Here is a 26,622-nt window from a genome sequence, read left to right as displayed (position 1 = left end):
CGGATGGCGTTCTTGAAGGTGGTTAGGTTGTTAGTGGATGGGTTTTTTCGCCAGGGTTTTTCGAGGGTGCAACAGATCTTCTTGGATTTCTTGAGGTCATCATTGAACCAGGGGGCTTTTTTGCTACCTTGCTTGATTTGATGGTTTTTCAAGGGTGCTAATTAGTCAGCGCTGTGGGTGATCCATTGTGTGAGGTTGGTGGCTGCTTGGTTTGGGTCCGATGATTTGGCAGGGGGGTTTTGGTGAAGCGATGAGAAGAGCTGGTCGGTGGTAATTTCGTTCCAGTTTCTGCGGGGAATAGGTTGTGGGTGGTTGTGGGTCGTAGTCTTTTTGTAGTTGAAGGGAACGCAGCTATGGTCCATCCAATGGAGAGCTGTGGTGTGATTGAAGGAGATGTGCTTGCTGGAGGTGAAGATTGGATCGAGCGTGTGTCCGGCTTAGTGGGTGGGGTTGTCAACGAGTTGTTTGAGTCCGAGATTGGCGAGGTTGTCCAGAAGGCTGGTGGTGTTGTCTGGTTTCTTTTCCAGGTGGAAGTTGAGGTCTCCCAGTAGAATGTAGTCCTCGGAGGGGAGGGCGTGTGGGCTGATGAAGTCTGCGATGTCTTCGCTGAATTGTGCGCTGGGTCCTGGGGGTCTGTAGATGAGGGTGCCTCTGAGTGTGGTCTTGGGGTCGGTGTGGATCTGGAGGTGAAGGTGTTCGGCGTCTGCTAGGTTATCCTCGGAACTGGTCGTGATGCGGATGGTGTTCTTATGTATGATGGCGATGCCTCATTCTGTTTGGTAGTTGCTGTCCTTTCGGATGATCTTGTAGCCATCCGGGATGTCTATGGCGATGTCGGGCGTTGATGAGGCGTTCATCCAGGTTTCTGTAAAAAAAGGCGACGTCCGGGGATGTGGTGTTGAGTAGGTTCCAAAGTTCAATGGTGTGTCTGTGGACCGAGCGGGTGTTGAGCAGGATGCACTTCAGGTTGTTAGGGTCGGAGCTCTGTTTGGAGTTTGTGGATTTGGTGTGGGTCCTGATGCAGTCGAACTTGCAAGAGTGGCAGGTGAAGGGTCCATGGGTGTGTCCTGGGGCGGATTGGTAGCAGTCTGGGATTCGTCCGGGATTACGTGCTGAGAGGGTTGCGGAGCAGTAGTGCAATTTCGTCTCGCACAGGAGACATGCTTTCCTTGCACAAGAAACACATCCACATTACAAATAATACAGCAATAACCTCTAACACAACAAGAAGCGATGGGCTGGATGGGGTGGGGGGCTGCACTGCATGGGGAGATTAAGTAAATTGTGAGCAGTGACGGGCGCTGACAGGAGGAGGAAACTAATGGAAGAAAACAAGTATTGTAAATATTGGCAAGATTAGTAAAGAGAGGGAACGAAGCAAACCGGCGCTGCAGCGTTAGCTGAAAGGATAGTGTAACAATTGAATTGTCCTGTACCTCCCCATTTGAAATTGAGGCTTTTTTTTTTTTTACAGTTACGCCTCGTGCAGCATATATTTTGTAGCTGAGTGAGTGGTAAAGATATATATGGGAAACTTTGGCTGGTTGTGTGTGATCAGCAAATGACAATAATTTAAGTTTACTTCCGATTTGTGCTGTGCCTGCCTGGTGTTACCGTAGTGGCGCTAGTCTGGAGGGAAAGTGAATGCAGCAGGGGGCAGAGCGGATCACTTTGAAGCACGGCCGCCGTGAAAGAAGTGTGTGTTAATTAGGGGGAGGAGAAGTGAGGCAGAGTGCGCTGGGGAAGCAACAGATGGCTTCAATTTGAAGCTCTCGGAGGCAAGCGACTAGGATAAAAGCGCGGTCACGAGAACTCATGCACTCGTGGAAATCCGCTTTAGGTAACGTTTTTTGGTTCACCGTAATAGGTCTCTACGAGACCTAAAAAGGTGCATTCTAGCAACTACAGGCCTTTCTGAGCTCATACATGGCTCTGGTTCAGTACTGAAGGAGTTAACTACAGTTGATGACTCAAGCAGAAGAGAAAGGCAAGCAACAGTGAAGACTGAAGAATCCTATGTCTAACAAAATGGGTGCCACACCAAAAATGGCTTCAGCTCATGCTTTAGCCAATTTCTGTTGAATCCCACAAGTCGACGTGGAACACATCCCTGTATGCCATGCCTACAACTCACTGCCCTGGCATAGGTAAGCCACCCCTCTAGCTGGGTGCACTATACAAGTGGCCCTGTACCCCTACAGTGTCTAAGCCAATTCTTAGACATTTTAAGTGCAGTAATGCCATGAAGAGTATATGATGCTGAGGGATTTTCATTATGAACTCCACAGTACCATAATGGCTTTACTGAAAACTGGGAAGTTTGGTATCCAACTTCTCAGCACATTAAACCCACACTGATGCCAGTGTGGGATTTAATGAAAAAATGCACTCGGAGGGCGTCTCAGAGGTGCCCCCTGAAAAACGACCCAACTCTAGTGTCCTGGCTGAGTGGCTGCTCGACAGCTGCCACCACCAGAGACTTTTCTGGATCCCTGGGTCGAGAGCCTGCTGCTCTCAGGGATCTGGAACAATGTACATCCTGGGACGAGGTGCCAATCCTCCTCCCCAGGATGGGCATGGTCCAGGAGCTACCCCAGCCCGGTTCTGACCCCCACTTAGGGCAGGAGAATCGGAGCTAAACCCTAGTGAGGAAGGGAGGTGGGCCCACCTTTGCCAACCCCACCCCCCAGGTGGGAGAATCGAGGTGAAGCACAACTCTCAGTTCCCACCATCTTGCAGATGGGGGGACCCAGCTAACCTGAGAGAGGTATATGCCCCCTTCCCACTGGAAGGTGGCATAATAGGGGATGTACCCGCACCAAGAAAGGGACCCATTGGTCCTGACCTTTACCTACCTGTAACGCCCCTAAATCTAGTATTAAGGGGCAACCCTGAACCTTACCTTCTCAGACAAGAACCGACTAGAAGAAGAGAAGAAAGATCGAAGAATCAGTGATGCACTAAGAGGTGGAGGAAGCCCACTAACTTGGCTCCAGCCCTGCCAGCCTGTCCGCACCTCAAACCTGCTCTAGCGAAATCCCGGTGTGTCCTGCCGCCAACAGCCCTCAAGAATCCGAAGGACCTGCCCTCCAAATCCAAGACTGTCTCCCGTGAGCACAGGATTTGCTCAAAAGCAGACTCTGCCTCTGGCCAAATCTGAGAGTCTCCACCACTCTGCACCCGACGCCCATGGCCCAAGTTTGAGTGGCCCAACTCCACGAGGAGGTCTCCCCGACGTTCCTGACCTGAGATCTGATGATTTTTGACCTGCCTCGAGTCTCCAATCGACGCCTGCAGTCCCTTTCTGGAGGGTCCCCCGACCGGTACCGGAGTTGGTAAGAAAACCCGACCCCTAAAGACACCCTTGCACCCGACGTCCCATGGCCTTGAGTGGCAAAACTGACGCTGGCCCAGCACCCCCAGGCATCCTAAATTACCTCTCCATCTGGTGGTCCTCTCCAGAAGATCTTCATCCCGAAGCCTGCAATGTATGTTGCAACTGGAGAATCCTAGTTATATCAACAGGGCACCCAACGCTAAAACAGCACCATGCACCCAGTCACCCCTGTGCTGCTGCAGGTGTACTTTGGGTGCTAACTGGGATCCCCCTTTGCCATGAGCCTGACACCAGGAGCTTTGCTCCCATAACCTTGTGGCATGCTCATGAGCAAAGTGATACAAAAGGGGATGATGGACGGAGCGTTACAAAAGGGGATGATGGACGGAGCGTTTGAGCAAATCAAACACTCACCCCCAGTCAACTGATCTGGGTTTAATCCATCACCATTCTTTAGCTCACTCCGCCACCCCAGTGCAGACATGGCCATATGCAAATCAGTCTGACCCTAAGCCTCATGGGAACAGTCCAGCCACGAACTGCCAAGCCATGTCTTCCCTGGACCGGAAACCAGCATCCTGGGACCGGTTTCGGGTTCATAATCCTCATCAGCCAGGCTATCTTGAATCCAGTGGCTAAGAGAGCAAGGGACTCACGTCTGAGCATACCCTGCCAATTTAGGGCGAACAAAGTGTATCAAAAGGGATAATGGACGGAGCTTTGGAGCAAATCAAGCACTCACCCCCAGTCAACTGATCTGATCTGGGTTTAATCCATCACCATTCTTTACCTAACTCCGCCCCTGGAGTCAAGCTATCTTTGCTGATGAAGGCTGATAGCCAGAAACCGGTCCTAGGATGCTTGATTTCGGTCCAGGGAAGGCATGGCTTGGCAGTTCGGTCTGGACTGTTCCCATGACGCACAGGGTCAATACTGATTTGCATATGGCCATGTCTGAACTGGGGTGGCTTGGTGAGCAAAATAACGATGGATTAAACCCAGATCTGTGACTCTGGGTGAATGTTTTGCCATTGTGCAACATTCCGTCCATCATCTTGTGTGTTTTGCTGCTCATGAGCAGCCATCAACCGGAGGCCCCCTATTCCCCATTGGATAACATTGGGACTCAGCACCTGGCTGCCCTAGTGCCGCTGAGGGTGCATTGAGAGTGCATCCTTGACCCTAGGGGAACCCTGGTTCTAACCCCAGAATACCAACTCCAACAAATAACTACTTACCTGTAAACGATAACTCCATTTCCTCCCATAGGATTGCATAGAGTTGGTTCGTATGAACCACTGAAAAACTGCACATGTACTAATAGTGTATTAGTTTTCTTTTGTCTAGGAATTGTCTCAATGTGGTATCTAGGCATATTACAATGATTAGCAAATTAATCTAAACAGTAACATGCACAGTATTCTGTAAAGTAACTGAAAAGTGATTTTGAATTGTTGACTTAACTGTAATTCCATCAATGGCATTTGAACCTGCATTCAACTGTAAATTACTGAATAAGATTTTGGAAAGTACTGTTTAACTTACTTGCACCAGGCTTGGCTTGGTTCTAGAAATAAAATAACTACAGAATATTTTTTTTTATACAAACATATTGGTCTGAGTTCAGTCTTCAATTGTGTGACATCATTTGCTGCCTGAGTGTGTACAACAAATGCTTAACACTACCCTCTGATAAAGACTTACTGCTTGCCAACACTACCACAAATAGAGATTAAGGTGCTATCTACTTTTACTTCTGCCTACCTTTGGGGTTCCACTCGACTATGTGCACACTATACCTCATTTTGGTATAGTATATACAGAGCCAGCTTACTGCATATGGTGTGCCTACTTTGGCAGTGAAAGGGCTTATTCACACATAGTGCCATATTGTCCACTTTCTTACCTCCTTCAAGGTTACTTGAGTTCATTGAGATACATGGTTGACTTGGAAATATAGAAAATTGTCTTAGATTCAGATTCCGATTAGCTAAACTTGTTAAATAAGAATTTGATATGTGAGTTTTATTTGGCTTATTTAGTTTCTTGTGTTTTCTAGAGTGGTTTTGTCATGTCTAATGTAGATTGATAAACTAGGTGGCACCTTCCTCCCACCGCTGCAACTTCAAGGCTGAGCTGTGTGCCCCTTGGATTCTGTCCACCCAACAAGGCTCCACCTCACCCAGTTCTTGACTGTATTTGAGACTGATAATTAGCAGCCATAGTTCTGAGACTTGCTGAGCAGGCTAAACTGCAACAGCCCACCCCCACCTGCTCCCCAGAGACATTCAGAAGGGCGAGTTCAGGGGTTGTGGCAATTTATGTGTAAAGCTCGTATTTTCAGAGCATACATAGTAACGGGAAGCACATGTGAAGAGACCAAGGGTGACGCAAGAAAGTTGAGGCAGAGTAGGTGACTGAAGCAGCAGCAGACTTGTTCATGGTTGGCCATTCCCACTAGAACAGTAACTTGAAGGAGCAACTGCAGCAAGCACAATTAGTGTTACTTCATTGGAGGAAGCCAAACATACAATGATAAAATATATATATAGAGCTGTCAGTGTGTATCTTAGAGGCATTGGTCAGATTCAGAGCCAGGGGATACAAGGACACTATTTTAAAGAGAGCGGTAGACAAAATGAACCAAAGAGAGAGGGAGTCACTATTTAAACCAGTGAACTCACCGTCAGAAGGCAAGGAAGATTCGGCTGAATCTTCCATTAGGTTCATAACTGCATTTAGCCAGCAGGAGAGAAAGATTAGATCAATTCTCACAAAAAGCTGGCCGATACTTTTGACGGATGCAGTTTTATCACCACAACTGCCGGACTCTCCCAATATTACGTTTCGGAGGGGACCCTCCTTACGTACGCATGTGTCTAACCCATTTCCAGAGCTACCAAAAAAGAAATCCTGTCTTCCACCTAAATTGGGGTTTTACAAGTGTACCAGTTGCAGGGCATGCAAGTTTGGGGTTAACACCCAGACTTACACTACTCCATTCAGCCCTGTTCCATTGCCAATCAGAGGGAACTACGGTTGCAAAACAGAGTATGCTGTTTATGTTCTGGCATGTACCTGTGGCCTGAGATACGTGGGTAGTACCAGGCTTCCGGTGCATGCCAGAATATTGCAGCATTTACGTGCAATCGTAAATAACGACAGTTCATATCCCGCGGCAAGACACTTTAAAAGTGTACATGCAAATGATTTGCAGTGTCTTAGCTACTTTGTCCTGACCTCAGTTCCAAGACCCAGAAGGGGAGGTGACAGGGACAAATTGCTCCGGCAATTGGAGTCTAGAATGATCCTTAAGCTAGACACTAAGGTACCAAACGGATTAAATACTACGGAAGACCTTTATCATTTTCTGTAAACTTCCTGTCTATCATGTTGAAGGTCTTCTGTTTACTCTGACCCCACAAACTTTATAATATTACAAATTTAGCTCCTATTGGTATGACCGTCCCCCGTCCTAATCACTCAGTGTTTTAATTTAGTCCGTTATTTGATTTAAATAAACTTCACTCCCTTCCCTGTTTTTTCTTAACACGGTTTATAGTTCTAGGATAAAAGTATTACTATTCCTGAACTATACTGGTTGCACTTTTCACTTTAATATGAAAAGAAAACAATGTTTTTCCTTAGGTAGAACATGTACTACTATAATATAGGGGTTGCCATCAAACATAGATGTCCCCAGTTTGATACACTGAAAAACATGTTCATAGAACTAAATTATGAACTTAAAGGTTTAGGTCCAATGAGCCTCCTATTTATTGGCATGATTTGCACATCTGTAGTTATGTTTACAAATGCGACTATTTTGCACATTGAGGTGGTACCACAATTTGTACCACAATATAATACTGATTTTATATGAGATTTTTAAGTATGTACATTATTACTTTTAATCTATATGAAATTTTGTACTATGATATTTATATGTTTATTTATATTCATATTTATATTTATAGTAATGTATTTATGAGTGGCGATATTTTGCACATACAAACAGCAAGGAAATAATATGCACTTTATGGAGTATAACTCATATTGGACTATAAGCTAATTTTGAATTAACCAGCATTCATGCAGGTATTATATTAACTTGGTTATTAAAATGTATCAAAGACATAGGAACAACCTAATAATACAACCATGTACCCCTTTTCAAACAAGTACTTTTACTAGTAGTATGTTATCTAGTTTCACTAGTCACATGGTGTATTCACAAGCATTTAAAGAGGGCATTGTGGGAATTTAAATCTGATGTGATCAAGGGCTTTTGCCCGAAACGCGTCATCTACTGCGCTGCTGAGTTTGCAGGAATAAACCCTTTTGCCAAAAACTTTGGGACTCGTTGGTCTTTGTTTAAACAGCTGAATAGCTGGGAGGAATTTGAACTGACCTTTTCCATTCATATATCTGCGGAAGGTGGTTGCTTCCGCTACGAGTCCACTCTCTGAAAGCTGTCCGTCGGACTCAACCAATCTTCACAAGTCTATGGGAATAGAATTTTTCGACGGACCCTGCCTGCAGTCAACACGCCCACAAACCGGTTTGCAACGCTGGAAACACCGTTTTGAGATTGCCCGTGAGAAACGACGGAGCTGAACAGCAGGAGTTCACGCAGGTGCAGCAATAACGTGGGGTGAGTGTTGCTACTGAAACCCAGGCGGTGGGGAGGACACTTGGCAAGTGTGGAAGCCGACTATAGATTTAGGCATCACACGCTGATTATTGATTAACTGCAATAGCAAACTCAGCAGGGCGCAGTTTGTAATGTCGGATGAAACTGTGAGAGGACGGGAGGCGGCATCCTTGGAGCTCTTCCAAAATCTGCCTAAAATTACAAACAGAGGTGCAATAGCAGGAGCCTCCGGAAAAGTACAGGCTGCTCCCCTTTCCAACGAGGCAAAAATAAAAGAGCTTCTGAAACGAATGGAAAAATGCATGAGAAATGAGTGCACAAAGTGGTGGGAACATAAATCCCTTTCAATGTATGTGGCTGAAGGTCGTGTCCCACGAGGGTTAAGAATCCTCTTAGCACCAAGTTACGACAAGCCACACCCGGACATGTTAAAAGAATGGGGGTTAACGAATTTGGAGTCCTCCAGTAAACTGTTAAACATCCTAATTAAATATGCGGAAATAGACCGGCAGGAACTTCTAAAGGAAATGGAGGAAATAAATACTGAATTACAAAGCTTAGAGCCCAATGAATTAATTCCCAAACTAAAAAAGGAAACACAAGAACGTCTTAAGGCACATGAAGACAAAATAAAGGCCCGGAAAGCGTGGAAGTTTGCGCGCGATAAAGATGACTTTGAAAATGGAAGAATTTACACGTTCGCGCGCAAATTTGACAATGCAAAGCGCTTACGGATAAATCAAAAATCAGCCTTGAAAAACATCACAACCACCACAGTCATGTCAAGTGCAGGACCCAATACTGGAATACATGTGCCAGTGACAGAAAATAATGATGTGGAATCTGACAGTGGGAGCAATAGTAGCAACAGCAGTGTCTATTCAGACGATGACCTTCAAGGGGGAGCAGGCGCACAAATACCACAATTAGCCTTGGATGTTGGAGAGGAGGTTGATTTTTTAGTCAACGCGCGCCTCCAAAGTCTACGCCCCCGCCAACAAGCTCAGCCACAAAAAGGGCAAGGATCAACAGACGCCGCAAAGAGCGCCGGGAAAAAGTGGAAATCAAAACAACAACAAAAAGAAAAAGCAGTACTGGCGCAACAAGAAGTGAATAAAACAAAGGATAATACTATAATTAATTTATCCACGGTAGTATTAACAACGGCGGAACAACAACTCTTGAGCTTGGGTCTTTCATACTGCCCCATAACAGATTTCAATTACACTTCAACCCGAGTGGATGTGTTCCGATACATCCGCAAACTAAAACTGCGGAAATTCTTTAACATAAAGGAAGGATTACAAGAGACTGGGATTACAAAAACAAGTGCCCCTTTAGCAGGATTAGAAGCCTGTGATGTTAGAGGACTTCTTACCCTACACCAATTAGGGGACCCCACCAGCAATAATGATGCCAGTCCCTCAACCCAGCAAGAATTGAGGGAAGCGGAAATACACCAAATGGGAGCAGGGGCGAGCCCATTTAAACCCGCCTCAAACTTTATTCCAACTATGCCAAAAGATGCGATTGACTCTTTTCATGAAGTAGTAACGGCAGATCTGAAAAAACTTTACCACCAGGTGAAACACCGTAAAAGAACCAAGGAATCTAAGGAAAAACAATACTGGGCACTGATTACCAAACTAAGAAATGACCATCAAATTATTGTCTGTACATCCGATAAGGGGGGTAATATCGTCATCTGGCCCCAAACCCAATATATTGAGGAAGCCAATCAACAACTGTCGGATGAAGTATGCTATCAAAAGACAAATTTGAAAAGGTATGACCAAGCAAAAGAGAAACTGCAAAAACTTCTTTATAAATACAAAAGAGAAGGACAGATCTCTTTAGAGGAATTCAAATTTCTCAATGTCGAAGAGCCGGTGATGCCTAGGTTTTACTTAATACCTAAGGTCCACAAAGGTAAAATACCAGTCCCAGGTCGGCCAATAATATCGGCCATAGACAGTGTAGCGGAACATTTGGCCCAATATACTGACTATTTTCTACAGTCCCTTGTTTCAGGTCTACCAACATACATAAGGGACACAGGGCATTTCTTACAAAAACTAAAGGACATGGCTTGGACACAAGACAGCTTGCTGGTAACTTTAGATATTGAAGGACTTTATACCAGTATAGACCACCAAACAGGACTCAAAGCTCTGGAGTATTTTTTAAGTACCAGGCCAGTGGAATGTTACAACCATAACAAGATGATAATCGAATTTGTAACATGGAGTCTTTATAATAACTATTTTATGTTTGGTAGAGAGATCTTTGTGCAAAAGAGAGGTGTGGCCATGGGGGCCTGCTTTTCCCCCAGCTATGCGTGCTTGCACGTTGGCTGGTGGGAGAAGCGGGTCCTCATGGGAGAACACCATGCTATGTTCTCAAAACATGTAGGGATGTGGGTTCGTTTTATAGACGATGTGTTTTTAATCTGGAAGGGAGATGAAGCGAGTGTGAAAGAATTCATCTGTAGATTGAATAATAACCAGGAAAATCTTAAATTCACTCATCACATTAGCAAGGAATCTGTGAATTTTTTAGATGTAAAGGTCTTTCATAAAGCAGGAAAAATCGCAACCACCCTACACAGAAAGGACACATCAGGGAACACAACCCTCCATGCCTCAAGTGCCCATCCCCGTCATGTCATAGACAACATTCCGTACGGGGAATTACTGCGTTTAAAAAGAATCTGCAGTAGCGAGGAAGAGCTGTCAGTGTGTATCTTAGAGGCATTGGTCAGATTCAGAGCCAGGGGATACAAGGACACTATTTTAAAGAGAGCGGTAGACAAAATGAACCAAAGAGAGAGGGAGTCACTATTTAAACCAGTGAACTCACCGTCAGAAGGCAAGGAAGATTCGGCTGAATCTTCCATTAGGTTCATAACTGCATTTAGCCAGCAGGAGAGAAAGATTAGATCAATTCTCACAAAAAGCTGGCCGATACTTTTGACGGATGCAGTTTTATCACCACAACTGCCGGACTCTCCCAATATTACGTTTCGGAGGGGACCCTCCTTACGTACGCATGTGTCTAACCCATTTCCAGAGCTACCAAAAAAGAAATCCTGTCTTCCACCTAAATTGGGGTTTTACAAGTGTACCAGTTGCAGGGCATGCAAGTTTGGGGTTAACACCCAGACTTACACTACTCCATTCAGCCCTGTTCCATTGCCAATCAGAGGGAACTACGGTTGCAAAACAGAGTATGCTGTTTATGTTCTGGCATGTACCTGTGGCCTGAGATACGTGGGTAGTACCAGGCTTCCGGTGCATGCCAGAATATTGCAGCATTTACGTGCAATCGTAAATAACGACAGTTCATATCCCGTGGCAAGACACTTTAAAAGTGTACATGCAAATGATTTGCAGTGTCTTAGCTACTTTGTCCTGACCTCAGTTCCAAGACCCAGAAGGGGAGGTGACAGGGACAAATTGCTCCGGCAATTGGAGTCTAGAATGATCCTTGAGCTAGACACTAAGGTACCAAACGGATTAAATACTACGGAAGACCTTTATCATTTTCTGTAAACTTCCTGTCTATCATGTTGAAGGTCTTCTGTTTACTCTGACCCCACAAACTTTATAATATTACAAATTTAGCTCCTATTGGTATGACCGTCCCCCGTCCTAATCACTCACAGTGTTTTAATTTAGTCCGTTATTTGATTTAAATAAACTTCACTCCCTTCCCTGTTTTTTCTTAACACGGTTTATAGTTCTAGGATAAAAGTATTACTATTCCTGAACTATACTGGTTGCACTTTTCACTTTAATATGAAAAGAAAACAATGTTTTTCCTTAGGTAGAACATGTACTACTATAATATAGGGGTTGCCATCAAACATAGATGTCCCCAGTTTGATACACTGAAAAACATGTTCATAGAACTAAATTATGAACTTAAAGGTTTAGGTCCAATGAGCCTCCTATTTATTGGCATGATTTGCACATCTGTAGTTATGTTTACAAATGCGACTATTTTGCACATTGAGGTGGTACCACAATTTGTACCACAATATAATACTGATTTTATATGAGATTTTTAAGTATGTACATTATTACTTTTAATCTATATGAAATTTTGTACTATGATATTTATATGTTTATTTATATTCATATTTATATTTATAGTAATGTATTTATGAGTGGCGATATTTTGCACATACAAACAGCAAGGAAATAATATGCACTTTATGGAGTATAACTCATATTGGACTATAAGCTAATTTTGAATTAACCAGCATTCATGCAGGTATTATATTAACTTAGTTATTAAAATGTATCAAAGACATAGGAACAACCTAATAATACAACCATGTACCCCTTTTCAAACAAGTACTTTTACTAGTAGTATGTTATCTAGTTTCACTAGTCACATGGTGTATTCACAAGCATTTAAAGAGGGCATTGTGGGAATTTAAATCTGATGTGATCAAGGGCTTTTGCCCGAAACGCGTCATCTACTGCGCTGCTGAGTTTGCAGGAATAAACCCTTTTGCCAAAAACTTTGGGACTCGTTGGTCTTTGTTTAAACAGCTGAATAGCTGGGAGGAATTTGAACTGACCTTTTCCATTCATATATATATATATATATTCTCCACAAACACACCAGCGTGGAGCACTCGCCGACGGGTGCTTTCAGACGCGGGGGTGCGCCCGCGTAATCTATTACGCTCCAGTCTCCCTCATTTCATGAAAGAAGGAAAGCACTCCAGAGATCGTTTCTGTTATTTATTCACAGAATAGCACAACTCCAAAAACAGACGCGTTTCGGTATCCAACCTTCGTCAATGTTTACCGAAGCGCCTGACCACCATGTTATTTAACGTACATTTCCAGTGTCAATATAGTGAAAGGACTCATCGCGCTGCAGTAATCGCGAGCCATCTTGGACTACCTAATGGCAAAACATCGCGCATAGGATATACAGATGTAGAGCATTGAACAAGTATATCATGCATAATTATTGCACTAGTTCAACAGCAGTGATCTCAATCCAGCCCTGTATGGGCCTTGTCCTCTCACAAAAAGTCAATCACTGGAACCAAAGTAAACTAAGGTCCGATATACATCCTCAAATTAAAGGAAGAAGTCATAGTAGTATACAAGTGAGAATATGGAGTACCTCAGAAGGAGAGAAGACATATTTAAACATATATACATATGTACATACTAATCAGATCCCCCAATAGGAGACAAATAATTGAATCATGAGAAGTCCATTCAAAACACAATCCAGAAAAAGGAACAACCCTTACCCTTATCCCAATAAGTTGAACCCCACTCTATACAGGTGTTAGATGCCAATACTGAATGCAAATATATATACACACAAATATACAAATATACAGTATAACGAGTCACAGATCTATTTACAAAAATGGGTCCAATAGTAACCACGTAACTTACTCTCCTAAATGTATAGCTAATTCTTCGCTGCTGTTCAGACCTAGCGGGGCCTTGGTTTGGAGGTCTATTATAAACCTAGATTCCAATCTCCTAAGGTTGAGCACCCTATCTCCTCCCCGTGGATTTATTGGAACCTGATCCATACAGAACAAGCTCAACTGGTCTCTGTTCCGCTTGTGAACTGCGTCAAAGTGACGAGCCACAGGGTATGTCTCATCTCCTTTGCCAATGGCTCTCATATGCTCCAAGACCCTGATCTTTGCTGGGTGGATCATGCTCCCCACATAACGTAGGCCGCATGGGCATACTAGGCAGTACACTACATAAGGGCTGGTGCAGGTAAGAAATTTTCTGATAATCCTCTTCTCTCCAGTAATCGGAAAATCATAGGTAAGGACCCTTCTACTGCCCTTGCACACCTTGCATTTCCCACATGGGAAAAACCCTTGCATGTTGCCAAAAGATGAGGTCATATGATCTGTCAGATGACTATGGACAAGATCATTCTTGAGTGACCTGGCCTTCCTGAAGGTCACTAGCGGGTTGGGTGGTAAATCAGATCCTGTCACCCGTCACTTCTAAGAATATTCCAGTTCCTTCTCATAATCCTTCTTAGGTCTCCTGCATTGCTAGAGTAAGTAGTGATGAGACGAAATTTCCCTCCCTCACTCTTTGGGTCACTGTTTTTCACAATGTTAGTTGCTGTGGATAACAGCAACGTTTCCCTCTTAAGGGCATCCGCCCTATGGTATGCTCGTTCTAACACCTTATTGCTATACCCTCCAGCTTTGAAGCGTCCCAAGCATTCTTTAGCTGCTTTCTGAAATTCACCCTCATCAGTGCTGTTACGCCTGATCCTTACCAGCTCCCCATAAGGAATACTCTTCACCAAATCCTGTGGGTGACTGCTTTAGGGATGCAGGACAGAATTGCCCGCAGAGGTTTTCGGATATAGCCTGGTTTTTAGTGTCCCTTCTCTACATAGATGTTCAAATCAAGATAATTCACAGAGTCAGAGCTAATTTCTCAGGTAAATTCTAGGTTGACCTGGTTGGTATTCAAGATCTTAATATACTCCTGTGCAACTTCTGATGGTCCATTCCAAACGATGAAGAGATCATCGATGAAACGGTACCATCGAACCACCTGATATATATATCATTAATAAGAAATTTACCATAGAACATAGGCCCATAGAATCCTAAAGGGAGAATTCACTTTAGTAACATATCCATGTCATTATAATGGTCCACATTCCAGCCAATCAGGCTGCAGCACCCTCTAGAACCTTCTCCTCAGAAGCTCAAGCCTTCAGATTTTCTACTGCATGTCGTGTGAAGGGAGTCTCCCTAAGCTCTGCTCAGTTTCTTCATTCTACAAACCTTTTATCTTCTTCTATAATGTCTTCTACAAAGATCTTTATTCAGGCCTTGTTCTGCTTGTGGAAAACTTTGCCTGTTTCATGAGGACCCTCATGAAAAAAGTGCATCTATTGCCTGTACCCGGACCACGAGGTGAGGAATTGCAAATTTTGCAGAACCTTTTCTTCTAAGACCCTAAACGATATAGCGGCCCGTCTCCTTCTGTGGCTTCAGAGGTTGAAGACTTCAGACAACCCTGTATCTGATTTAGAGAGTGTGTCTTCTTGCCATTCCAAGACCTCTCTGAAACTTGGGACGGAGACGGATGCCTTCTCCTTTTCTAAAAAAGAAGCTTGTGGACGCTCCAAAGTCTGTCTCCCCACGGCATTTGCCGGCCTCTACGCCTACGGGACCTGGTTCAGTCCCAATTTGTGCCCTCATTGTCTAAAAAGAGTGCCAGCTTGTCAACGAGAACAAGATCCGTTGACGTTGTGCCTACGACGACATGCTCTATGTCGACGAAGACGACGACGTCCGCATCGTCGAGGATGAACCAAGAGGTTAGGCTTATAACCTCCATTGTGAAGATCTCGTTGACGGCGAAGAAATCGGTCTAGTCGACGACCTTACCAAAGAAGAATTCGTCGACAAAGGCTTCGTCGACAACCACCTCATCGTTGACAGCTCCGTCGACGATGAAGACCTCGTCCAGGACGGCTGCACCGTCAGCGAGAAAAGTCCTGGCTCGGTCGACCGTTTCTGTAGTAGGGGATCTCTGTGTATAGTCATAATCTAGGGAATAGTCCCGCCCATGTGCGTGGACCCCGGCAATCAAAAATAATCTCTTAAATTGTCAAATCATGCAGACCCTGCAAGACACTTAAGAGAGAATTTAAAGACAAATAATGCAGCCTATATCCACAGGCTACACTGTACAGTACTTCAACTAGAAATTCCACCAAACAACACCACACACAACCCAGCCTGCAGTTTCTACCATAGAGAAACTTGCCTCCACCAGTAAAAGACTCTGGAATGATAGAGAGGAAGGCATGGACAGACAAGCCCGCCCCATAGGCTGCCATTATGTGGCTTAACTAGGATACTGTGCCTTTAAGAGAACTTTCCAGAACTTTCAAGGCATCCTCCTTCTCGGAAGCGCGAGCACACTTCCAGAAGACGTGCGTTCTCTTGAACAAGCTGGGGTTGCACATCAACATGTCAAAGTCTGTCCCGACTCCGGTCCAATGCATACAGTACTTGGGAGCCTCCATCAATACGCTGTCAGCAAGCGTGTCTCCTTCGGAAGGCTCAGGCTCTTATGACAACTCCATCTACAACAGTGAGGACGGTGTCTTCTCTACTGGGATCGATGGCCTCTTGTATCTTCCTGACGCCACACGCACGGCTGCACATGAGACCGCTGCAGGAGTGCTTGGAAGACCAGTGGGGTCAGAGGAAAGGATCTTGGGACGACAAGATACGACTGTCCCTGCATGCTCTTCAGTCTCTGAAGTGGTGGTGTTCAGCGGAGAATCTCCTCAGAGGGGTTCCCTTCCACAAGGACATTCCCTCGCAGACTGTTGTGACAGATGCTTCTCTCCTGGGGTGGGGAGCGCACTCCGGGAACCTACAGATTCAAGGAACTTGGTCACCGATGGAGGCAACTTATCACATCAATTTCCTGGAACTCAGAGCTGTTCACTTTGCACTGAAGGCCTTTCTTCCGTCCTTCCAGACCAACTCTCTGCTTGTACAGACGGATAATACCACCACGATGTATTACCTCAACAAGCAGGGGGGCTCGAGATCACGCACTCTGTCGCAGGAGGCGCAGGCGATCTGGCACTGGCTCCTAGCCAGAGGACTGACGATAACGGCTACCCATCTGCCAGGTGTGCAGAATGTTCAGGCAGACGCACTGAGCAGACTGGTTCAGGAAAACCACGAATGGGTCATAAACGACGAAGTACTAGGAGAAGTCTTCGCAAGGTGGGGAACTCCAGACGTAGATCTGTTCGCCACCGCCGAAAACCGCAAATGCCGAGACTTCGCCTCCAGGTACTACCAGCAGGGAACGCTGGGGAATGCGTTATGGATCAACTGGTCGAACAGCTTTCTGTATGCTTTTCCTCCCATTTCCCTGATTCCGGCGGTGCTCATCAAGCTGGCCCGGTCCAGGGCTCGGATGATACTCATTGCCCCGGATTGGCCCAGACAGTGGTGGTTCACGGACCTGCTTCACCGGTCTCTCCTTCCTCACATTCGGCTGCCGTGCAGGCCGGACCTTCTCACGAAGTTCGGGGGACGGATGTTACACCCCAACCTCTCGTCTTTGAGTTTGGCGGCATGGCTCCTGAGTGCAATATGGCCATCTGAATCTGCCAGAGGATTGCATGGACATACTAAAGGAGTCTAAGAGACCTTCCACTCGGACTTCCTATGTTTACAAGTGGAAGAGGTTCTGTATCTGGTGTCAGTCTAAGAACCATGACCCGACGACGTGTAAGGAAGATGTCATCCTTCCTTACCTTCTACATTTGGCGCAGTCTGGACTTAATGTTCATTCCATTAAGGTTCATCTCGCTGCATTGACTGCCTACAGGAAATGCCCTTCACGGACTTCCTTTTTCCAAATCCCTGTGATCAAAGATTTTCTGGAAGGATTGAAGAAAGTATTCCCTCCTGTCAGACTTCCTTCGCCTTTATGGGAACTGAATGTGGTGCTGTCCAGGTTGAAGAAGGAGCCTTTTGAACCTATTCATAATGCTTCGTTGCAGCACCTGTCCTGGAAGGCGGCGTTACTCATGGCCATTACATCGGCCCGCAGGGTGAGTGAAATTCAGGCGTTGTGTTGCCAAGAACCTTATACTGTATTTCATGCTGCTAAGATTGTTATGCGTACTCACCCTAAATTTCTTCCCACGGTTATTTCTGATTTTCATGTCAACCAGACCATAACTTTGCCTATGTTTTTTCAGACTCCTTCATCTCCAGCGGAAAGGTCTCTCCATTCCCTGGATGTTAGGAGGGTGTTGAAATTTTATCTGGATAAAACCAAAGATATTCGTATGTCTGACCAGTTGTTTATTAATTATGGATCAGTCAGGACGGGTCTTACTACATCTAAGCAGTCCATTTCTAGGTGGATTGTGTCCTGCATACAATTGTGTTACCAAAAAGCTAATAAGACCTTAGGAGGTAAGCCTAAGGCTCATTCCACCAGGGGCACAGCTGCCACGACAGCCTTGCTCTGTAACGTGCAGATTGCTGAAATCTGCAAAGCAGCCACTTGGAAGTCGGTTCATACCTTTCTCTCTTAAGTGTCTTGCAGGGTCTGCATGATTTGACAATTTAAGAGATTATTTTTGATTGCCGGGGTCCACGCACATGGGCGGGACTATTCCCTAGATTATGACTATAACAGAGATACCCCTACTACAGAACTGGAGTTACAGGACAGAAACGACTCCTTCCGCTTCTTCGACGCCTGGTTCAGCATTGACGAATCCCTCAACGTTTTCGACCACAAGCTCGTCGATGGGCCCGTTGACGGAACACTATTCTCTGGCAACTGCAACAACCTTTACTGTGGTGACAGCTTCTATTGTAAAACATCCCGCTCCGCTGGATTGGAGTCCTCTTCAAGGTGGTTCTGGCTCCCCTGCTCAACTCTTTGCGTCTGCAGAGGAGGAATCTTCTGATGGGTCTTATGTTGATGACACCTTTCGTCCTACAAGCAGTCCTTCGGAGCTCAATATAAAATATCAGGACTATGAGGATGAGGACAATGATGACAGGGGGTCACTCTTCCCAGTTCATGATGACCAGCTGGATGTTGACCACGAGGTTCCTAAGGCACAGATACCGGTGTCTTTGATTTCAAACCTTCAGCACATGTTGGACGATTACAATCGTCGATTCCCACCTTATTCGCAGGCCTCTCCTACTCCGCCTCCTCCAGCAGGAGAGCCACTTCCTGTTGCTCAGGCAAAATCACCAGTTCTTCCAGATCCTGGTACTGATGATGATGATGATGATGATGATGATGATGATGATGATGATGATGATGATGATGATGATGATGATGATGATGATGTCCGCAATGATACGGACCAGAACGACGACGCTGTCCTTGCAGATTGGGACAATTATCGGGCCCAGACCCAGTCTCCTCCTCCTGCTTCTCCCCTGGCTTTTCCCCCAGTGGACATTGGGGGTTTCCACAACTTAATGAGGAGAGCCGCAAAGCGTTTTAATTTGCCCATGGTCGTCAAACAACAAGACTGTTTCGTTTATGACTCCAAGGATCAAAATTTAAAGCAAATGCATACCATTCCAATTATTGAATTTATATGAAAGGAGGGACTTAAACTAATGGAACGGCCTAACTCCATCCCGGCCGTGCTTCCGCGCCTTGACAAGAAGTATAAGGCGCCTGAGGATTCACCTGCATGCCTTATGTCACAACCAAAGGCTGACTGTCATTACACAAGCCGCTCAAAAAACGTCGCGTAACCCGGCAACTCCGTTAACTTCGCCACTGGATCAGGAAGGTCGCCGCCTGGATACCATTGGGAAGAAATTCACCACTATGGCTGCCACGACGGTCAGGGCGGCAAACTCCTTAGCCATCCTCGGGCGATACGACTGTCAGAGGTGGTCAGAGACCTCGGCTTTGGTTGACCTACTTCTGGAATCCTCCAGGGCAGAAGCCCACAAGATCGTGCAAGAGGGAGGGAAAATATCCTCTGAAATTATAGACTGTGCCATTGATATTTCCTCTATGGGTTTCATACAGCTCGCAGGTGCTGCAGTCTTAAGGAGGGAGGGCTGGCTTAAGACTACGGCTTTTCGGCCTGAAGTGCAGGCAAGAGTGCTCAATTTGCCTTTTGATGGAGAGTCCCTTTTCGGCAAGCATGTGGACGACGCCTTAGAGTCCATCAAGAAAGACACGGACACTGCTCGTGCCTGGGATCTCTCCAGTACCGGAAGCGGACCTTTCGTGGAGCACGTGGCATATGTACTTCCTCCAATTTTTGTGGCTCCTCCCTATGGTGAAAACAAGCAGCGCTACTCCTATCAAACAGAATAGGCAATCCGATTCCAGGCCTTATAGAAAAAAAACACCTACAGAGGAGGTGCTACCTTTAAAAAACAGTGACTTTCCACGAGTCAAGTGTTCTCCTGCTCTGAAAATTGGAGGTCGAATCTCCCAACACTTCTACAATTGGTCAAAAATAACTTCAGATCGTTGGTTCTTGGATGTCATCTTAAAGGGCCACGCTCTCTCTTGACTTTCTCAAATTTCCTCCTACCCTCTGGCCCTCCCCCAGCACATTTAAAGGAACTGTTTGCGCAAGTAGCAGTTATGATAAAAAAAAGGGGCTGTCGAAGTGGTTCCTTGATTACAGCAAGGCAAGGGCTTTTATTCCCGCTTTTTCCTTATCAGGAAAAAATCAGGAGAGTGGCGCCCAATCTTAGACCTCAGAGCCCTCAACAAGTTCATCAAGTCCCAAACATTTTGGATGCTGACCTTGCTGGAAATTTTACAGTTCATGAATCCCGGTGAGTTCCTCTCCAAGATGCATACTTTCATGTGCCAATCAATCAGACACAGTAAGTATCTTCGTTTCACAGTGGGATCGAAACACTTCCAATTCAAAGTTTTACCTTTCGGCCTTCGTTCCGCTCAGAGAGTCTTCACAAAGATCATGGCTCCGGTTGCGGCTTTTCTTCGCCTACAGGGCATACAGTTCTACCCTTATTTAGACGACTGCTTGATAAAGGCCCAAACCTTCCTTGCAGCAAGACAACACATTCAGACTTGCCTATCCGTCTTTCAAGCCTTGGGTCTTTCCATCAACCACGAGAAATTGCATGTCCGTCCAGCACAACAAAGGATCTTTCTAGGGGCATTAATAGACTCTCGTCTGGCGAAGGTGTTTGTTTCCAAGGAGCGCCAAGATCGCATTATCAAAATGGTGGCTCTTCTACACTCCAGATGGTCCGCTTCTGTCCGAATGTTAAAATCTTTTCTGGGCATGGCATCGTCCTGCATACAGCTGATCCCCAATTGCAGGCTACACGTGCGAGTCCTCCAAGAGGAGTTAGACAAAAAATAGCGGCAAGTCTCAGGGTCGTTCAACGACAAAGTCTGCCTGACCACCCGCATTCACGGCCCTCTGGAATGGTGGGCCCACCGTCCAAACATCGCAACTGGGCGGCCGTTCCAGGACACAGACCCCACACTTACCCTTACGACGGACGCTTCCTTAGAGGGTTGGGGTGCACACCTCGAAGTGTTGTCAGTCAAAGGCAAATGGACGGCAGATCAATGCAAAATGGCACATAAATCGCCTGGAACTCTTGGCTAACTTTCTCGCCCTAAAATCTTTCTGGCTGCTGGTGCAAGGGGAGTCACTGCTGGTGTGTACGGACAAAACCACCAGTATGCACTACCTCAACAAGCAAGAGGGTACGAGATCTCTTCTGCTATCTAGACAGGCACAACAGATCTGGGAATGAGCAATTCACCATCGAGTCCAGCTAACAGCAGTTCACGTACCTGGTGCCTCCAACGCCCTTGCAGACTCTCTCAGCAGATAGGCTATGGACAATCACGAGTGGGAACTCCATCAACCGACTCTGAAGTGTGTTTCACTTGTGGGGCCAGCCGGAGCTGGATCTGTTTGCGACTCCACTCAACCGCAAATGCCTACACTTCGCCAGTCTGCATCCCCACAACGGATCGAGCGGGAATGCGTTTTCGATGACCTGGTCGAACGAAATTACCAATGCTTTTCCACCAATCCCTCTGATACCACGCCTACTGCACAAGATGAGACTTTAACCGTGTCACATCCTATTGATTGCGCCCAGGTGGCCGCGTCGCACGTGGTTCACGGATCTTCTGTTTTCCCTGTGCGATCCGATTCTTCTTTGTCCCTGCCTCATCTGCTCACCATGAGCCAGGGCCAGATTTACCACCCGGATCCAGCGTCTCTCCAGCTTCACGCTTGGAACATGAGCACAATGAGTTTGCGCATCTGAATATTGCTCCCGAGTGCAGAGAGGTGCTTGCTCATGCACGCGCTCCTTCCTCAGTCAAAACCTATAAACTGAAATGGAAACGGTTTTGTGTTTGGTGCCACAAGGAGAACGTCGATCCTCTGCTCGCCACACCTGAGAAAATCCTGCCTTTTTTCCTCCTTTTGGCAAAGTCTGGACTTTCGCATTCCACTCTTAGTCTTCCTGGCCCCGATTTCCCGCTTTCGCCACAATGGCTCCACATCCCTGTACTCCTCTCGAATTAATAGTAAGTTCTGTAAGGGCCTGTTCAGGATGTTTCCACCTATCCGGCGTCCACCACCTGCTTGGCGTTTGAATCTGGTCTTATCGCAGCTCCTCAAACCTCCTTTCGAACCTATTCATTCAGCGGAATTAAAATTCTTTACTTGGAAAGTTTCCTCCTCCAGGCGAGTGAGCGACATCCAAGCTTTCACCATTCAGCCTTTTCTTCAATTCTCAAGGGACCTGTTATACTTCGTACGAATCCTAAATTTATTCCTAATGTTCCTTCTGACTTCCGCCTTAATGAACCTATCATTCTCAAGACTTTTTTCCCAGATCCTCAGTCTCCCGCTGAGAGCTCTCTTCATTCTTTGGACTTGAAGCCCTGCCTCAAATTCTACATCCAACGCACTGCTGCCTTTCGTAAATCAGACCAGCTCTTTGTGGCCTATGGACGGATGCGCAAGGGACATCCGGTCACTAAACAATCCATTACTCAATGGATTTCTTCTGCCATCTTCTTCTGCCATCAACGAGCTGGCAAGCCTCTTTCTGCTCCGGTCCGAGCTCACTCGACAAGAGTAGTTGCATCCTCTACCGCCCTATTTGCTGGAGTGCCTCTACATCAGATTTGCAGGGCGGCAACGTGGTCCAGCAGGTACACGTTCATGAGGCACTACTGTCTGGAGACAGCTGACGCTGCAGACACTGCTGTGGGTCAAGCGGTGCTACAAAATCTTTTCAGATGAAGGTGAGCCTCTGTTGCTTCCCGCCTCCTGTCATAAAAGGTTCTTTCCTATATATGCAATGTTCATATATGCATTTATTTGCTTGCATCGGTTTCTTATTGCCCTTTATGACTCATGTGTTGGCGTACTGCTTTCTATTCTTATTCAAGCATTTGAATCTATGAAAGCCACCCTAATACTGGAGAAGAACAAAAGTTAACTGTAAACTGTGGTTCTCCAGTATTGGTGTCTTTCATAGATTCACATGCGACCCACCCTTCCTCCCCTCAGAGGCTCTCTTCTCCTGCACTCTTGGTCACTTTGGTGCTACGAAAATCTGAGGGCTTGAGCTTCTGAGGAAAAGGTTCTAGAGGTTGCTGCAGCCTGATTGGCTGGAATGTGGACCATTGTAATGACATGGATATGTTACTAAAGTGAATTCTTCCTTTAGGCTTCTATGGGCCTATGTTGTTCAATGGTACTTTTACATTTCTTATTTCAGTCCTTTTTATATATATTATATATTTATATGTATATTTATGATGTTATATATATATATATATATATATATATATATATATTTTTTTTACTGCTATTTTATGTACCGTGGGACTTCCACTTCGACGGGGAATTATTCAAGCATGTGCATCTATGAAAGACACCAATACTGGAGAACCACAGTTTACAGGTAAGTAACTTTTGTTCATATGTACCTCAGAATATTGATGGAAGCAGTACCACCGGACCCTAACTATACATGTATACTAAGTCTGGGAAAGCGGGTGAAAAAAAAATAAGGGAAAGTAAGAAAATAAAGCTAAAAGATTTTCTATTAGTCGTACATTTCTAGTCTGTACACCATTATAATAACGCTATCCAAACCCCACCTTATTATCAACCTTTATGTACAAAAAACATAACACAACAAACAAATTGACAGTACCAATGTAAAACACAAATAAGGGGCTATTTTGTCGAGGGAACACGAGGCTCTTTGAGATCCCTTCAAAAGGATCTCTGAGGAACACTATTACAAACCTTTTGATGCTCTAATCTGTTGATGAAACTGTCCCATTTAGATGGTATATTAGGACTGATTGAAAGTTGCATATGATTTAAATGCAGAGCAGTGATGGAATGTGAAATATTTTCCGAAGTTCCTTCTAAATCTAACAAATTGCTGCCAGTCTTTTTCTGGCCCTTGAACACAAAAGTAAATGTCTTCTTTGGCACTACCCATATACTAAATCTTGATCAAATTTACGAGAGTCCAGGTAGTGCCAAGAGGTGATCCTAATGCGAAACTTAATCAACAAACCTGATTTTGGCCTAGCAGCCTGAAATCTATCTGGCATGAAACTCTATCCAAATCGGTTTTGGTGAAGTGTAATGCAAAGAACTTCAAGCAAGTGCGTCAAATGTATTGTGTGGGAACTCATAGTTCACAAAAAGGTGCTTGGCCTAATAGTTAGTCTCTTCACAACACTAAACAATGGGACATGGCAAAGCTTTGCATTCATTGAGCAAGAGAATGAGTGCAAGGGAAACATGCCTTTCGAAAAACACACTTTTGTAAGGTATTCCTTTACACCCCCTTTCATACCCTCCAATCTGGAAAATAATAGTGCCTAACTAAGGAACCTTATGTTGATCCTAATTGCTCTTTAGAGGTCTTACCAGAGATTCCTTATAAATCTGCTTTACAGCTAAGGACTACCTCACACATGAATGATGTGTTAGGATTGGTCAGAGCATTTGTCAGGCTAATGCACATCCGTTTATAATTTCTGAAATTAATGGTCTGAATCCTTCATTCCTCCAAAATGGCGATTTGAACTTTCTAGCACATTTTATGAACATTGTCAAAGAAGTCACATGACCATACATCTAGTGATCTGCTAGTAAGAAACATACATTTGTATGATCATTATTGCTTTTCAAACAAATTCAGGTAATATATTTTACAACCTGCTACCCGACATTCCTGGTTATTCTTTGTGTCTTAATTCTAGTGATTAAGGATATTTTGGACAGTCTTTAAGGGAGTTACCATAGTTAAAAGTTAAATATTGCTCTTCAAACAGAATTGAGTTGCTTTTGAACCCATTCACAAGGTTACTCTGCTGCATATATATAGGAAAGAATCCAGTTTATCTACACATAGGGCGATATAAGCTGTATTTTTTAACACTTCATACTTTCCATAGGAGTGTGGGTACTTTAAGAAATCGCCCGACCTTTCTCCTTGAAGTAATTTCAGGTTTCCAAATTCAAAGTGCCATATCTCTTCCTGCATTTTCTCCTTCTCCACAGCAGTTGAGGTCTGTTCACTTCATTGATGTAAATAGGGTATAAAAGACATTTGAAACCTAAACAAAAACAGTGGGCCTCGCTACTTTTAAATTAGTCGCTAGATAGCTAATGTCTGGCTTCATAACATTTTAGTTAAAAACAAAGCAATCTGCCTCGGGAACTATTTGAGCACAATTAACAAGACGCAACCCAATCACTTCAGAAACATCCCTGTAGTATGCAGAGCTGCTACCTGGAGTACTGTAAATAATTATTTGGTAATATTGCAGAAACTCCAGCACAGATGCTCTTAAAGTTAACTTCTCTTACAAACCTCTTTGATTGAAAACCTTGTTTTTTGGGGGTGTCCGAAATTCATAAACATGAAAGAAAATCCAGTGTTGAAGTAAAATGGTATTTATAATCCACAAAATGAGCCACCAGATAGGCATAATTAAAACTATATCTATATTTGTGTTTTCTACAAGGTTTCACAATCATACGTGTATGGAAAGATATGTTTAGTGCTGATGAATTCAGTGAAGATTCCGAGGATGGAGTCCTGGGTTCACAAGTAGTATTCCGTTTCTATATCTAGGATTCAGACCCACAATGAACATCCCACAGTTTGGAATCCATCAATTCTAGTAAATGTTGATTTGTGAATGATTTTGATTCTCATCCAGGAGCTCCACGGTATATGTGACCTATGAGCTGTAATCTCCTGATCTCCGTCTGTATTTTAAATACAAAAACTGTTTTTGTTGTCCTTTTTTTGTCCAGCCACCAAATTAATGTGTGTTCCCCAAATAAGAGAAACATCTACATGACTAAAAATGTATGTTGCCTGTTTAAAAATATATATATATATTTCTGGACTCACTAGATGTTTCTTCAACTACGCACTGCTATGTATGTTCCTCTACCTTTTCACCACAACCCACGCTTCAGTAAGTTGATTTCTAGTCTTGGCAAAAGCATGTTGTGAATTCTCACACATACATATTTTTTATTAATATTGAATCCGTATTTGTGGAATGCATTCAAGACCATTTGTTATAACTGTGTCCTGTCCTAGAGGTGCACAAGTGTGACACATATTTAAATTTCTTTTTTTCCCTTGTTTTTTTTTTAGGGATCCTTCCATTATGAAGGCTGTCGAGCGAATCTTTAAGATCTGGGAAGAGAGAGGGGTCTATCCAGAGGAGACAATTGCAGCACTTAAAGGTGTTTTGAGTATGTATTTTTCTTTTGTAATTTATGTTCAGATTTGTGTAGGTAATTTGATATACTGGATGTATTGGAATCTGTGTGCCAACCACGAGGTGTTTTTGTTAAATATAATTTAGTGTTATTCATGAGCAACATCTAGTCTTTGATATTAATGCTGTATTCGTAGAGTGGGTCTGATCCGAGTTTGCATCAGGTGTGTGGATATGCTTGCTTTTCTTGACTGCCATGTTTAGGGGTTTCTTACTGTCCCCATATTAAATGTTAGTTCATTCATTTCAATTTGGGGGCAGAT

At 44.5% G+C, this 26,622-nt stretch overlaps 1 protein-coding gene across 3 annotated transcripts in view; it reads left to right on the top strand.

Annotated features, from left to right (window-relative positions):
• Positions 1 to 26,622, top strand: part of RPRD2 (regulation of nuclear pre-mRNA domain containing 2) — a 476,068-nt gene that overhangs the window by 160,372 nt on the left and 289,074 nt on the right. For 2 of the 3 annotated variants that reach the window (XR_015302626.1, XM_086947466.1), the window contains exon 3: positions 26,233 to 26,333. Coding sequence is in view for 2 of the 3 variants with exons in the window: in XM_086947466.1 (XP_086803592.1) it covers positions 26,233 to 26,333 (101 nt within the window). In the remaining variant the exon portion in view is untranslated. The remainder of the gene's footprint in view (positions 1 to 26,232; positions 26,334 to 26,622) is intronic. The other variant, XM_086947467.1, reaches the window with a different exon arrangement.

Source organism: Lissotriton vulgaris, chromosome 12 (genome assembly GCF_964263255.1).
Source record: "Lissotriton vulgaris chromosome 12, aLisVul1.2, whole genome shotgun sequence".
In the NCBI taxonomy this organism is placed as follows: domain Eukaryota; kingdom Metazoa; phylum Chordata; class Amphibia; order Caudata; family Salamandridae; genus Lissotriton; species Lissotriton vulgaris.
This window is presented reverse-complemented; position numbering and strand designations above follow the sequence as displayed.